Consider the following 15,819-nt stretch of genomic DNA (forward strand, 5'->3'; position numbering starts at 1 on the left):
GATACAGATGCAAGCAAAAAGAAGATTGCTGCCCTCAATGAGTTTACAAGCTAATGAGGGAAAACAATATATAAAAAGGAGCTGGAAAGGGAACATGAGTTGGGGAGTGAGGCATGAAGGTTCCTTATATGGTACATGGCATTGATGTCCAGAAAGTCAGAAGTTCAACCAGAGTAAGCAAAGTGGGGGATGGAGGTTGGCCAGTCTGATTCTAGTCACAAAATGTAGACTCCAGGAGGAATTTGTCAATGGAAGAAGAAGGTTGGTATAGCAAAGGGATGTTTTAGGGTGAGGCCCGAGGAGATGATGGATTTTCCATGGATGCCCATGAAATAAAGATTCTTTAAAAAGCATCAATTTGTTGTTGCTTTACATTTAGATATAGAAGACATGTTGCATCTCAGAGGGTTCTTTGATTTCTTTATTTCTCACACCATCAAATATAGCTGTAACTATAGATTCTGGTTTCCAGGACACAGCAAATGAAAGATACCTTCAAATCAAGTTCATTTGATCAAGGAAGAGAGACAATAAGGAAAGACCTCAGATCCCAGGATATAAGGTCTTGGATTAGGAGAGATACCAGAACACCAACATGGGCAAAGACCCCAAGATACTGTGAGGCCATTTTCAAGAAAGACACTATAGCAGGTGAAGTGAGCCAGAAAGAAAAATCCATTCCAGGAGTGGGAGGAACCTGGCTATACAGTGCCTTCCTCTTTTAACTAATTCTTGCTAACAAGATTCTGCCTCATGAAGGAATACAAGCACTTTGAACCCCCTCTAAATTTCAGCACCCTTAAGCAAAGTTTTTATTAACTTGTCCTGGTTATAGTTCTGCACTTAAATAAACTAGACCTTCATTGGCATATATAGAGCAGCCAAATAACATGGACAGAAAAGATAAGGAACTTGAGGAGCCTAGTTTTCAAGTAAAGTGAAACCAGTGGAAATCTCTTCAGTGCCTAAGTTAATGTCACATTTTATAGACTTCTAACCAGATTTTCAGTATTACTCGACATGGAGCTGAAATGTGGATGGAAAAAAGAATCCTGTTTTGAGGACTATACATAACCTACCTTCACTGTTTTTTTTTTAATTTCAACATAGCCTCAATTAAAATCCTCCTTTGATACATTATTGGACATGTAAGTGCCCTGATTTCTTTCTAAAGATTATGCCAGCAAATTGCGAGGTCCTAAGCCTAGAAATAAACTGTGTTTGTTACTCAAGGACCAATGTAGCTATATTTGAGTTTTATCCTCAGCCACCAAGTGATGACATTTTCTGGCCACAGCAATTCAAGGTTTATCGATTAAAGTTGAAGGGTTGTTGTTTCCTTTGTGGGAGGATAGACCTAGGGCTAATCAAATATTTAGAAGTTATGTTAAAGGTTTGAAACCTGGGTCAAAAGACCAGGGTTTGAATCTTAACTCTTGCTACTTGCTGTGTGCTCTTGCACAAATCTCTTTCCACATCTGGCTTATAGTTCTCTTTTCCATGAAAGGAGAGGATTGGGAAATGTAGGCCAGAGAAACATATAGCCTGCAAGACTCTAGGCAGGAATAAATAAGGTATGTGGCATTAGTTTATTTAGAAATTTATTTTAGGGAGAAGGAGTTTGTGTACCTCCTATGTACCCCTAAGTGCTCTTAGGCAGAGTTGCAGAGATAGCAACTGGGCAGTAATGAATGCAGTCAATGATTCTGTTAGAGTCATTGCACATTAGGGGTTCTTCCAAATCTTTGTAGTGACATAGTGATCTGGACTTCCTGGAAAGGGTCCTTTCCCGAATTTCCTTTAGGTATGGTGGTACTTAAAGAACGTGACAGCATATCAAGAGACTGTCCTAATTTCATTGGAATATTGTAAAGAGGAGAATTGGGAATAATGCAAGCAAGTGGGGTGAGGAGTATAACATCTAGGGGTAACTCTTTCAAGAATCCTTGTATGCTTATAACCATGCTCTTGCCAACTGCTTTTTCTTCTCATTATATGGTCAAAGACAGGGAGGCAACGTGGTATGTACTGGGGCTGTAGTCAGAGGACACGATTCCAAATCCTGGTTCTGATACCAACTACTCTTGTGACTTTAGGCACTGAATCTCCCTGGGCCTCAATTTCTTGCTCTCTAAAGCTGGGTGGTTAGACTAGATGGTTCCTGATCCATGATCTTATCTTTTGTGAAGTAATCTATGTTCCTATTACCTATCTCAGCTCCACTGAATAAGTAAAAGAAGTCACCATGATCTACAAGATTGATTTTCTTCAAGTAAATAAGATGTTCCCCTCTTTGGCTACAATGACCTATGACCTATCACATTTGCTCTATCCTGCATGGCAGGAATTTTCATCTTATGAATGAGATACCCAATGTTTTGATAGACCTCAATCTGTTTTTTTTCAAGCAGAGAGACGTTATTCATCCTTCATTTTGAAGAGGATCAGTGACATCACAGAGTGATGCCTTGTCTAATGCATGAATTGAATTTAAGTAAGGCAGATGGTTACTCAAAGTTGTCAGCCTCACTCTCTCTTCCAGTCATTGAAGTCCAGTGGCAAGACAAAAGTCAAGACAACTGGCAATGGCCTAGGATGCAGTGTATGGCCTTAGCATCTTCAATGTCTGACCAACTCTAAGTACCCCACAGCATCTGCTTTAGCCTTCTTCATGCCCTTTAGAACAAATTGTACTCATCCACCCATGCCACTGGGGGAAGTCTTCATGTGCTTAGGATAGGCATCCCCCTAACTCACCAACAGATTTAAGGTCTGTTGGTTATCCTCAATCTGGTTGTAGCTCATCTGCCAGGACAATTTTTACCAGGTTGTAGCCCACTGTGCATGCTACAGCTACTTGAAGCCACAGGTGAGAGCTGGGTGACAGGTGGACACCAAAGGTAGATAAGCAACCCTGAAAAGGGCTCATCAAGCCCTCACACCAGAGGTGTTAGTCCTCCCTGATCATTCCATACACCCCTAACAAGATAACAAGAACTGAAAAGGATAGGGGATACTAATAGCCTGGCTACCTAAAAAGAAAAAAAATTGAGTAAATTTCAGAATGTCCAAATTCTTAAGGTATGTGGTATGTTAATAATTAAGCATTTATTAAATACTTGCTATGTGCCTGGCAATCTGCTAAATGCTAAGGATACAGAGAAAGGTAAGCTCATAATCTGATGGGGGAGACAACATGTAAACAACTATGTATAAACAAGCTATGTGCAAGATAAATGAAAAATATTAAAAATGAGGGAAGGCACTGGAATTAAAAAGGGCATCCTGTAGAAAATAGGATTTTAACTGGAACTTGAAGGAAATCAGAGAAGCCAGGAGACAGAGATGAGAAAGGAGAGTATTCCAGACATGAGAGACAATTAGTGAAAATCTCTCAGAGTCAAGAGATGGAGTGTCTTGTGTGAGGAACAGCAAAGAGGCCAGTGTCACTAGATCACAGTATTGGGGGAAGGGTTTTAAGGTGTAAGAAGGTAGTGAAAGAGAAATGGACCAGATCATGAAGGACTTTGAATGCCTGGGGGTAATATGGTTCCACTGAATTTATTGAGTTGCAGGGTGACATGGGCAGACCTACACAATTTGACAATTGAGTGGAGAATGAACTGGAGTGGGGAGAGACTTTTGGCACTAACCATCAGGCTACTGCAATAGTCCAGGTATGAGGTGAAAAGGAACTGCACCAGGGTCATGGCAGTGTCAGAAGAAAAAAGAGCATGTGTTCAAGAGATGTTACAAATGTAAAATCCACATGCCTTAGTGATAAATTGGATATAGGGAGTGAGAGAAAGGAAAGTCAGGAGCCAAGGATGACACCTCGTTGTGAGACTGGGAGGACAGTGGTATTCTCAACAGTAACTGAGAAGTTAGAACAGGTTTGGGGGAGAGTTCAGTTTTAGATATGTTGAGTTAAGCAGATGGCTAGACACAATGAGCAAGTCTTAAATGATTGGGAGAGTATTTTTAAATTCTGCATAACTTTGTTGAGTTAAAGGTGATGTAAACACAAATTTAAAATGAGCAGTCAGAGGAGTATAGGATCATAGATTTATAATTTAACTTAATTCCCTCATTTTATAGATGGGAAAACTGAGACCAAAGGAGTTTGAGTGACTTGCCCAAGGTCACACAGGCAGAATTTTACTACAGGTTCTCTGACTCCAGAGCTAGTGCTTTTTAATTCAAGTCAATAGGTATTTATGGATTCTTTACTGTGTGTCTAGCACAATTTTAGGCAGTCTATCAGCAGGAATAGAAAGGGAAGGGGAGGACAAAGGAATATAGAAGTCATAAAAGAGCTATAAAATATGATTCAGTCTATCACTAACTACTTATTAAATGTTTCTGTGTGCCAGACACTGTGCTGGGTATTGGGAATACAAATATAAAGAAGGAAGAATCCCTATTTTTATGGAACTTATATGCCAATAGGGAAGAGAACAATTACTCAAATGGAACTGTGGTCTCATTGATTTGGAAATTTCCTTCAACAGCGCAGATTGTAACTCATGCATGCATGCCCATCCTGACTGATGGAACCATGAAAAGCTTCATGAAGAATGTAGTGTTTGAATGATGGCCTGAAGAAAGAGGAGAGATTTGTGATTCCTGCCCTCTAGGAATTTATAGTCTAATTAAAAAGACTAGGAGCATGCTCAGAAAAACAGTTAGTAGTTATAGTTAATAGCTTGGCTATTAACTATTCTAATAGCTAACAATTAATAGAATAGTTCATTATATATGATTCAGTTCCCAAATGAGTGATGCAGATAATATGACATCTTGTGGACTAGAGTGGTCAAGTGAGGCTTCATTTGATAGTGATTTTGAAGGATACATAGGATTTATGTTGAAGGAAGTCTTACTTAGTGGAAATATTAAGAAAAAAAGATAGATCTGGGAATGAATATGATGCCTTATAAACCATGAAATAATATATAAATGTTATTATATATTCCCAAAGCAGTGAAGGGTCTAATCTGATTGAATTAGAAGAATCATGGTAGAAAAACAGTGTGGGACTAGATTATGGAAGGCTTTGAAATACACACTGGGAACTGGGAACCTTTATCCTAGGAGAAGTGTATACTTATTGAAGATCTTTGAACAGGGAAATGATAGAAAAGATTAAAGTTATATCTTGAGAAGATTCATATGGAAGTAATGTGCAGGATAGACTGAAGGGAGCAGAACCTGGAGATAAGATCCAGTAGAAGTCCATGGCAATTATACATTTTGGACATTACAAGGGCCTTTATTAACATTACAGTGGGAATGGAGAGGAAGGCATAGATAGAAGAGATTGCAGAGGGGAAAATGACAAGAATGATTAGGGGTGAGGAAGAGCAACTGGAGAGAAAATAAGTTTGGTTTGGGACATGTTGAGCATGAGATGGTGGCCAGATAGTAAGTTGGACATGTCTAACTTTTGGAGATATAGGTTGGACCTTTCAGGTAAGTGATCAAAACCAGGTCACAGCACTAAGCCTAACACAATGCTCAGCACACTGCTGTAGGAACTTAGTGAACAGCCTTCCAGGATTAAGATTCTGTAATTTGTGGTCTACATATTCTTATCTTGGGTCATATTTTCTTGAATGTTAATTTTGAAAATTGTGGTATAGTTAAATCAATCAACAAGCATTTAGTAAGCATCTACTATGAGCCAGGCACCATTCTAGGTGCTGGGACTAGAGAGACAAAAATGAAAATCTATCTCTTCAACGAGCTTATTATTAAAATGGAAAACATCCTTAGTAAGATTATGAGAATTCAGAATGTAGGGAGTTAGGCAATGGTAAATACTATGAAATATGGAATTGCATCCAAAAACGCCCCTACTGTTAGGAGAAATGAGCAAAAATAAACACAATGAAGTTTAAGTATGTCAACCAAAGGGAAAGGGTAGAAATAGAGAAATTGAGAGCTACACCTTAAAAGATGCTTAATAATTATGTGCCAATATAACAGAAAAAAGCCTAGGACTCAAAATTGACTTAAACCTAAAAAATGGATATGCAGCATTTACATGGAACTATAGATACACACAGAAAAGATTTTTGGTTTCATCAGCATAGGGAACTCCCAGCATGAGAACTCTCTCCACCATAACTGTTTATGACTTAGTAGGACAGTTACCTGCAGCAGGAAAAAGTTAAGTGGATTCACCTGGGCCAGAGGTTAGATTTTTTTTTTTTTTAAACCTTCCATAATCCAAGCCTAGCCCTCCATTTGCTCTGCTGTGCTGCTTTTATGTGTGAGGGATGTTTATTAGCAGTTATTTTTGGCAGGGGAAGGCACAGGAACATAATTAAGTAATCCTTCCATTACATTTGGCATTGATGAGATATTTATTAGGAGACTTCATCTACATCGGGCTCCATGTTTTAAGAAAACTGTCAAGAAATTGAATGGAGTGCAAAGGACATTAATGAAAATGAACATGTAACTGGAAATTGGACCTCTGAAGAAAGGTTAATGGATTGGGAAATATTTCTTCTGGAAGCAAAATACCAAAGGTTAATTCAGTAAGGGTCTAAAATTTTAGAAGCTTGTTTAGTGGAACAGTTTGGCATCTTCACTGAAGGTAGAATCCTAGGAAATGACCTGCTGTGTGTTTAATAGTAAAAGGAAGATTGTTCAGAATTCATAGACACAAACCCTTCCCATTTGTGTCAATGATGAGCTCATCTTTCAGAAGCTAAAATAGTAACAAGGAGATCTGCTATTCAGCACTTGCCCCTGTCCAGTAAAAACTGATTATCACATCAGAAGTGAAAAGAAGCAACCACACCATCATAGAGTTCCTCCTAAAGAAGGGAATGCCAGCCATATCTAAGACCAGAGCTTCTTAATCTGGGACCTGTGAAGTTGATTCTGTTTTTAAGTATATTAATAATTGTGTTTCAGTATAATTGGTTTCTATTGTAATCTTATGTATTATGTTCTGTATATTTAAAGAAATATTTGCAGAAGAGGTCCATAGGCTGTACCAAACTGCTAGTTAAGTCTATGACATAACAAAGGTTAATCCCTGCCCTAGACTTTGGGAGGGAAGATCATAAGGTCTTAGCTTTAGAGCTGAAAAAGACTTTAGAGATCATCATTTATTTTTATAAATGAGATAACTTAGGCCCAGAGAAGTTGTGGCTTGCCCAAGGTCACATAGGCAGTAGCAGAGTCAAGATTTGAAACCAGGATCCACTGACTCTAGATTTAGAACTCTTTCAACTGTACCACTCTACCTCTTCTCTTTCAGAATAAAGAAAGGTGGACTCCTATAGCCTATGGTTCTGTGAGAGAAAGTGTACTCAAGAGGGAACTCGGAATAACAAAATTCTGAGTTCAAATCATCTTCCCTATGTACAGGGGGTATAATGATTGTAATTTTCATAATGTTTCATATTAAATGTAGTCACTTAGGCTAAGTGGTCCTAATGGCCATAAAACACATAGGCAGAGACAGGCTTGTTTGTTTGTTTTACTTTTCCATTGTTCTGACCTATTTTAACTTGTATCAAGCAATTAATGCTCAAAACTTCTGATTGGATAAAACTCCTGGCTGACTCCACTAACTTGTGAGCCACTCCTTTTCTGATGCCCAAGTTAACCAGTTCAAACCCTTTCCCAGTTTCTGGTCCTAATAAAGAAACTCACCCTCCCTACCCTCACCTAAGCCCTGTATTGATAAATAATCCGAAGAACTTCACCAAATCTGGGATTGATTAGGAATTCCCCTTCCCATATCTAACATTTCCTATTCTCTACCAAGCCCATTTTTAGGATATGAAACTTTCCTATCTAAACACTAACTTTGGATGTGTACTCCCCCAACATGACTCTCCTCCTTACATTCCCCTCATGCGCAATAAGTTTCTTGTATCCATGGGGATGAACCTCTGTCTATATTGGCATGTAGCTTGGTGCATGTGTGTGTGTGTGTGTGTGTGTGTGTGTGTGTATATGGTGTGTGGCATGCTTTTTTGATGAGATGTTTGCTGCATCTCATAATAATAAATAATAATAAATCTCTTCTTGTTTATACCAACATCCTGTAAATCCCTGAACCCAGATCTTTGCTTTAACCCAAGTCCTAAGACCACATAGAGGAGAGAGGTTCTATTATTTATCCTATTTCCCTTAGTAATTTGGACTTTTAAAAATAGCTCTTAGCAACTCTTTTCAAGTGGTATCATCCAGATCCAACTTTTCCAGGGCTATTCCAGACTGAGTAGTCAGTCCTATGTATAAAAATCTCCTTAAGTTCTAGGACTTCAGAGTTTAAGATTCATAAACACACACACACACACACACACATACATATCCCACAGTAATATCTTTCACAATCTCTGCTAAGGTTGTTAGCAGTTTTTTTTTCCTCCCAACATAAGTTTCAGGAAACCTTCCTAGAGTTTGTGTTTTGACCAATAATTCTTTCATTAAGCTATTGCCAGATATTAAAATGTTGAGTACCAAATACATGCAACCTTTATCACTTACATATTGAAATTCATTCCAATGCTAGACTCTAACCAAACAGCATTTTCTGGAAATACACACTAGCCTAGCCATTTGAATCTGGTTGATCCCCATTCTGGTAGGGTATATATGCCATACTTTGACCCTCTGAGCTCTAGCAGGATCCCTGTTCAGAGGACCCAACTGATCACCAACTGCTTTAGCCTTTTGGGAAGGCCATCTAGTAATCACAGTAATGGATTCCTTGGGTATTTTACCTGCTGCTATAGAAAATGTATGGCATGTATCTATCCATAAGTAAGGCCATAAGCTTTTGAACTGTTCATTCTAGGCTAATTGAATATTATGCTACAGTATTATGGATTACAGGATCACAACCCATAACTGAACAAGAAGCTACTTTCCAACATACCCAATAACTGGTTATCCACACTGCTTGAAGACCATCAGTGAGAGGGAACCCTCTACCTCCCAAAGCATGAGTTGGATAATAGTACCGTTAGGTAGATTTGTAACCAGTTGAACAGACATACCTAAAGCATGGTGCCTCAGGATATTATGAGTTACCCATCTAGACCTTCAGAGTCTACTCCTTGGAGGAGCTTTAAAATTCCCACCCAGGAGCCAAGCTATTCTGATTTATTAGATCTCTCTTTCCCCTGGGTGCCATTTTTGGTACTGTGTCTGGTGGTCTTGGGAGTACCTCCCCCAATCCTTCCACTGAGAACTAGGATCAAGTCAGCACTACCTTTACATTTGGAAAGGTCATGTCAATTTATTGTTTTATTGTTCCACTCACCACCATCATGACTTACCAAATCAAAGCACTGTTCCCTGACTACAACTCTCCTTTAAGTATTATCTCCCTCTTTTTCATATGTGTGTCTGTGCAGGAAGGAGGTGTCTCGATTTTACATTTCAATACCTAGCACTTAACATATCACCTTGCACTTATGGATTCTTTTTTTCATTCATCATTGTATGTCTGGCAGGAGCTGGAATGCAAGTCTCTAGGGCATTTGGAGAGGGGATTTCTGCTCAAGTTCATGTTGGACTAGATGACCTCAGAGTCCCCCAGAATTGCTGGATTCTCCAATACCCTTCATTGTATATATATCCACTTTAACATCCTGGTTTATTTGGTTTTTTTTTCCTAGACCCCTGTATAATACAATGATACCACTTTTTCTTTTCCAGGTTCTAGTGAAAAATAATAACCTCTCAGACAAGATCACAGTTTTATCAGGAAAAATTGAGGAAATCTCACTGCCAGAAACTGTAGATGTGATTATTTCTGAACCCATGGGCTACATGCTATTCAATGAGAGGATGCTGGAGAGTTACCTTCATTCCAAAAAATGGTTGAAGTCCAATGGTGAGTTGCCTAGCAAACCCATATGAAGCACTTCCTCCTTTGGAAATTCTGCTAACTTTTCCACATTAGGGATATCTGAAAAGAATATGGTATTTCTGTGATGCTTTTAAGCTGGAGTTCTCTGAAAAGGTCATGCAGAGTTGATGAAGATGTGAGAAACAGAGTCCAGAAAGTTAAAAGACTTGAGCCGCAGAGCCCAGAAATCATAGGACCACTAATGAGTGGGTGGGGTTCCAGACAGTGAGTGTTCCAAACTTCACCTGCCATTTAGCTTTCTAAAAAAAGAGGTATATCATTTAAAAAAATTTCATGTGCTATTTAGGATGTTTCCTTATAAAAAAAAATTTTGAGAGGTTGGAAGTGATATTTCAGAAATGATGAGGATTATAGTAGTTTCTCAATTCACTTCCAAGGATCCTTAATCTTTTTTGTGTGTCATGGAACCTTCTGGCAGTCTGATGAGGGCTAATATATGTCTTCTCAGAAGATAAAATAGGGTACCCAAAAGTCTTAGTGCAATTTTAAGCCATTAAAGCTTTAATTTTAAATATTAATATATTAGTTGATAATTAATACATTAATGTGACATTAAATTAATTAATTATTAATATAATAAAGCTTTAATAGCTTAAAACTGCACTGAGGCTTTTGGGACACCCTGTACATAGAATTATCAAAATACTTTTTAAGTTCACGAACCCCAAAGTAAGAACTCCTGGGGATTTAATGGATGGTTTTCAGGCATAGCAGCACTTACCACTATACCTGGCACATAGTAGGTGATTAATAAATGCTTCTTGATGGATTGCTGTGTCTGGAGAAGATCTTGACCAAATAGCTTCTGGTGATGAGCCTCTCTACCTTTAGATTTTCCACCTTTAGCTTAGGCCAGTTCTGGGACAGAAGACACACATAGTTCATCTTTGACCCATACTCAAAGCTTTTCCGACTTAGCAAAACCTGCCAGAGTTGGCATTCTGTTGGCATAGCCTTTGGGAACCCAGGGGTCCCTCAGTACCATTATAAATCATTGGAAGAGAACCTTAGCAAAGAGGCAATTAGATTGTGCTTTATAACTACCCAATACCTTGCATATATCATGTCACTGGAATCTTACAACAGCCCTGGGAGGTAGGTTGTGTGAATATCACACCCATTTTAAAGAGAAAATTAGAGAGGTGAGGTGACTTGCCAGGTTTGGTCCATAGCCAGTATCAGGGCTCAAGCTCCCACCTTGGATTCCAAGTGTGGTGTTCTTTCCCCTAAGTCAGGCTGTGCCCCTTTGACTTCTCTTGGATGATTTTATCAGAGGGTGTGAGTAACCATTTGCTCCAAAACCGGGTAGTATTTTTTGTTGTGTTCTATTTTGTTGCTGTTGTTATTTTGTTTCATTTTTAGCAAAATGTACCCATACCTTTGGGGTGACACATGTCTTCCCCATTGTGGAGCTCTATTTAGAGCCTTATTCCTTTAGTTTAAGGCTTTATCTTTTGATAAAATTCAAATTTCTCTATCAGTGGTTAAAAAAACAAATCCCAGCTTACTGGACCTCACACCTCACATTCCATCTCTTGTCGCAAGGTCTTTGTAAAAGTAGTTCTTCCCACCTCATATCTGGAATATATTCTCTCCTCATAGCTACCTCATGGAATACCCTTCCTTTAAAGCTCAGCCCTTTCAGAGGTATCTCCTAAAGGAAACTTATCCTGATGCTCACCCTCCCTGCTCACCACCATTTGCTAGGGCCTTTACCCTTGGAAATTCTTCTGTATGTGTTTTTACACATATATGTGTATATATGTGTGTATTGTATGTGTTTCATATATATATATATATATATATATATTTATATATATTTCCCCCAGTAAGCCTCTTCAGGACAGGGTTTGTTTCACATTTTTACCTTCACATCCTCAGTGCCCAACAGAGTAGCTGACAAATTGTAGGCATTTTATAAATATTTGTTTAATTGAATTGGATGTTCAGCTATTCATACCTTATTGTGAATATGTTTATCCAAGTCAATAATTACGAGAAGATCCTAGGGGGTAGCTAGGTGGCATAGTGGATAGAACACCAGCCCTGAAGTCAGGAGGACCTGAGTTCAAATCTGGTCTCAGACCAGACACTTTATACTGGACAAGTCACTTAACCCCAATTGCCTCACCAAGAAAAAAAAAAGAGAGAGAGAGAGAGAAAAGATTCTAGCATTACAAATAAAAGGGTAACTGGTGAAGGATGCAGCTGAAATGACTGATTCAGGGCATCCCAAAGTCTTAGTATAGTTTTAAACTTTTTAAAACTTTTAATAACTTAAATTTAAAGCCTTAAAAACTTTTAAATATCTTTAATATTTTAAACTTTAGTAACTTGAAGAGCTTTAAACTGCACTAAGACTTTTGGGACACCCTGTATAAATGTCTCATCAGCTTATGGCTATGTAGCTTGTTTCTGTTGTGTACACACACACACACACACACACACACACACACACACTGAAAATTCTCTTTATTGCTTAGATACACAGTCATATTTTAGCAAACTGAGTATTTGTTCATGGAGTAGCTGTAATGGCAGGATAGGCCGTGTCAGAGGGAGTAAGTGTGCAAGTCTGTGTGTGAACATTTACTTCAATTAGAGCAATAGGGAAACTAAATTCTGTGGTTCTGTGTTGTCTTCTATTCATTAGGGATGATGTTCCCAACATCTAGTGACATTCATTTGGCTCCTTTCTCGGATGAACAGCTCTACAATGAACACTACTCCAGAGCAAATTTCTGGTAATGTGATCTCCTTCGGGACTTTTTTATTTGCTGTACACAAGGCCAGCCTCAGGTGTGGGTCAAGTAAGGAAGTCAGTGGTTTATTGGAAAATAAACATAGTTTGATTTTTTTTTAAATCAGAGGACCTGGGTTTAAGCCCTAGCCCAGCCTTTTATTAGCTGTGTGACCTTAAACACTCATCTCCAAACCTCAGTTTCCTCATCTATACAATGGATGTCTTCATTGCTGAGCATACTTTGTAAACCTTAAAGCACTTTAAAAAAATTCATTGTGGCCTATTATTAGGCCCATGTGGCATTGCTTAATAACTCAATTTGAGAGGTCCTCAGAAGAATCCCTTAGGTAAAAAATATTCCCTCATCTGCTTGCTGATATTGGAAATTGTACATTTTGTGATTCATTCAAAACTTTGGGATAGATGCAGAGAGACAGAGACAAACACAGAGAGACACAGAGTTAGATACAGAGAGACAGATACAGAAAGAGACAGAGACTGACAAGAAAGGTGAATTCACAGTGAGAAAGACCAACCTGCATTGATAGTAATGCACATATATGTGTGTATCTACATAGACAGATAAATTTCAGTGCTGGGATTCTTTCTCTTTCCCAAGTTTGCTTTTTTTTTTTCTAAAAGTCAGCTTTTCCTATTTATTCATTTTAGACATATTTTGTAAAGTGCTTTTCTCAAAATTACCCTGTAAGTAGTTGTCATCATTATTTTACATGTGAGAAAATTTGCAATGCCTACCTCATCAAGGTATTGTGAAGAAACTGCCTTGCAGTCCTTTGCAAAGTTACTTCACTGTTCCAAACCTCAATTTTCTCACATGTAAACCTTAAAGAGAGATCATAAATATGAGATATTACTATTACTATGAAACAATTTAAGTTTTACAAAACATTTTCCTTACAATAATCATGTAAGGTAGATATTGTAATATCCCATTTAGTCACTATGCCCTAATTCAAAGGAATGACTCTAATAGGTATCTCTCATAGGCATTCATGACAGGCTGAGAAGGTGGAGCATCTGACCAGCAGACATCAGCCTCCTCTCATCTTGTAGATCTCAGCCCTCCCAAGAGTATGACACTGCTCTATTTTTGGGAGCTAGTCTTTATGCTAACCTATCTCTTTAGTGATTGGTTCTAGCTGGAGATAGGTTTACCAAATAAATTTGTTGAAATTGGCTAACTGTAAGGGGAGGTGAGGGGGGGATTTTATGTACTTAGGAATGCCTTGTCAGTTCCATTCCTGATTTCTCTCATTTTTTTTCAACATGAACAATTAGTTCTGGTAACGCATATGAAACCATGAATCTCATGCATTGGGACCACACTTTGGAGGAGAGGGGTGTTAGATCAACATGCAAATATCCTTGGAAAGCTTGCTATGTTTATATGATGCTAAAACAATCCATTGTCCAACAATCCAAAAGTCCACCAGTTGTTGAGGCTTTTTTATGGGCTCATAATATTTATAATTGGAAGGGACCCTAAGAGATTACTTTGTCCAATGCCTTCCTTTTACAGATGCAAGAAGTGAGGCTAAGAGAGAAGTGATTCCTCTAAGGTCAAACAGTTACTAAGTAGCAGAAGTAGGATTTCTCTACATGGATGGCATCAAGTAACTTAACAGAATCAGAATTTTAGAGCTTTAAGGGATCTTACAGGCTCTGTCATTCAACTCCTAGGTTTCTAATAAGGGAATCAAGTTGTGACTTTCTCAAGGTCACAGAGTGACATACCAGAGACCAGAACCCACTGCTGCTGACTCCAAATCCAGAGCTCTTGCCACTAGATCACAATGATTTTTGTCCACTGCTTATTTTGGCTTTGTGAATGCACAATATGGAATGGGTGAAATTTTGGACTTCTCAGTGTAGCATGGTAGAAAAATCCCTACATGCAGAGTGAAAAGGCACGAGTTCAAATTCAAGTTTCATCTCTTACTAGCTGTGTCCTTGAACGAGGCAGGTAACTACTCCAAATCTGCTTCCCCATTTTCAGTTGTTGTGAAGATCAAATTCAATTCAATAAGCATTTATTAAGAACCTACTATGGGCAAAGAAGTGTAGAAGATAGATGCTTAAAGATAAAAGAAAAGTTCCTGCTTTCAAGGAACTTACATTCCACTGGGGAATACAACAGATATACAATAGACAAATACAGATAATATACAAAATAAATGCAAAAGTTACTTGGTGGGGAGAGAAGAGCACCGGCTACTTGGGGGATGGGGAAAAGCCTTGTCTTAAGAGGAGGAACTTGAGCTGAGCCTTGACTGAAGCTCAGAATTCCAAGAGGTAAAGGAAAGGAAGAAGAGTATTTATAGACCATTTGTGCAAAGACATGAAGGCAGAAGGTAGGAAGTCATGTATAGGGAATAACAGGTAAGACAGCTGGATTGGAACATAGTTTATGTGAGTGCTAATAATACAAAAAAGATAGACTGGAGGTTTTTGGTCAAGAGAATAGGAGGCAGACCACCCAGCTCCCACATACATACTCCAACAAAAACCTGAAATTTACACCAGACCAAATAATGATCAAGAAAACCATTTAGAAAACTAAAGTAATTTCTTCTACCAACAATAAGTAACTTCTTTTGTGTAGAACTTCATGGAAAGTCAACCAGAAACCCACAGGCAGTAGGAAGAGAACCAGTGGCAAAGCCAGTGCCAACATAGGCAAACAAGCCCCTAGTACAACCAGAGGTGAGCCAGAGACACAGGTAGGCATCTGAGCTCTGTGTTAATAGGCAGCAAAAGCAGAGGGGGCATCAAACGAACCTCAGTCTAACATGAACCAGACAAAGGATTGAACATATGCATGCTCACACATATGCACACACAATCAGTAGTGTAGAAAGGCATGCATGCACACACACACACAATAAGTGTAGTGTAGAAATATGTGAAACTTAACAAGGAATCAAGTAAGTATTTAAGAGGGAAAATACTAATAGGGAATAAGTGCAAGCAAAACAAACTTCCTGATTATGAATAGTTGATTTAAAAAGGACTGGGGAAAAAAACAGAGCTGGAATCTAAATTCCCAACTATGTAATGACTGAAAAAAACTGTGAGATAGGAAATGATGAAAAAATAATGACAATTTTCTGGGTACTATGAACTGACATGGGATATATTTAGCAGAACC

At 38.4% G+C, this 15,819-nt stretch overlaps 1 protein-coding gene across 1 annotated transcript in view; it reads left to right on the plus strand.

The window, feature by feature from the left end:
- LOC114043926 (histone-arginine methyltransferase CARM1-like) overlaps positions 1-15,819 on the plus strand; it is a 243,762-nt gene that overhangs the window by 198,550 nt on the left and 29,393 nt on the right. The window contains exons 6-7 of the mRNA XM_027863178.1: positions 9,694-9,871; positions 12,561-12,651. Coding sequence (XP_027718979.1) covers positions 9,694-9,871; positions 12,561-12,651 — 269 coding nt within the window. The remainder of the gene's footprint in view (positions 1-9,693; positions 9,872-12,560; positions 12,652-15,819) is intronic.

This window comes from Vombatus ursinus, unplaced genomic scaffold (genome assembly GCF_900497805.2).
Source record: "Vombatus ursinus unplaced genomic scaffold, bare-nosed wombat genome assembly UNPS02014770.1, whole genome shotgun sequence".
Lineage (NCBI taxonomy): Eukaryota > Metazoa > Chordata > Mammalia > Diprotodontia > Vombatidae > Vombatus > Vombatus ursinus.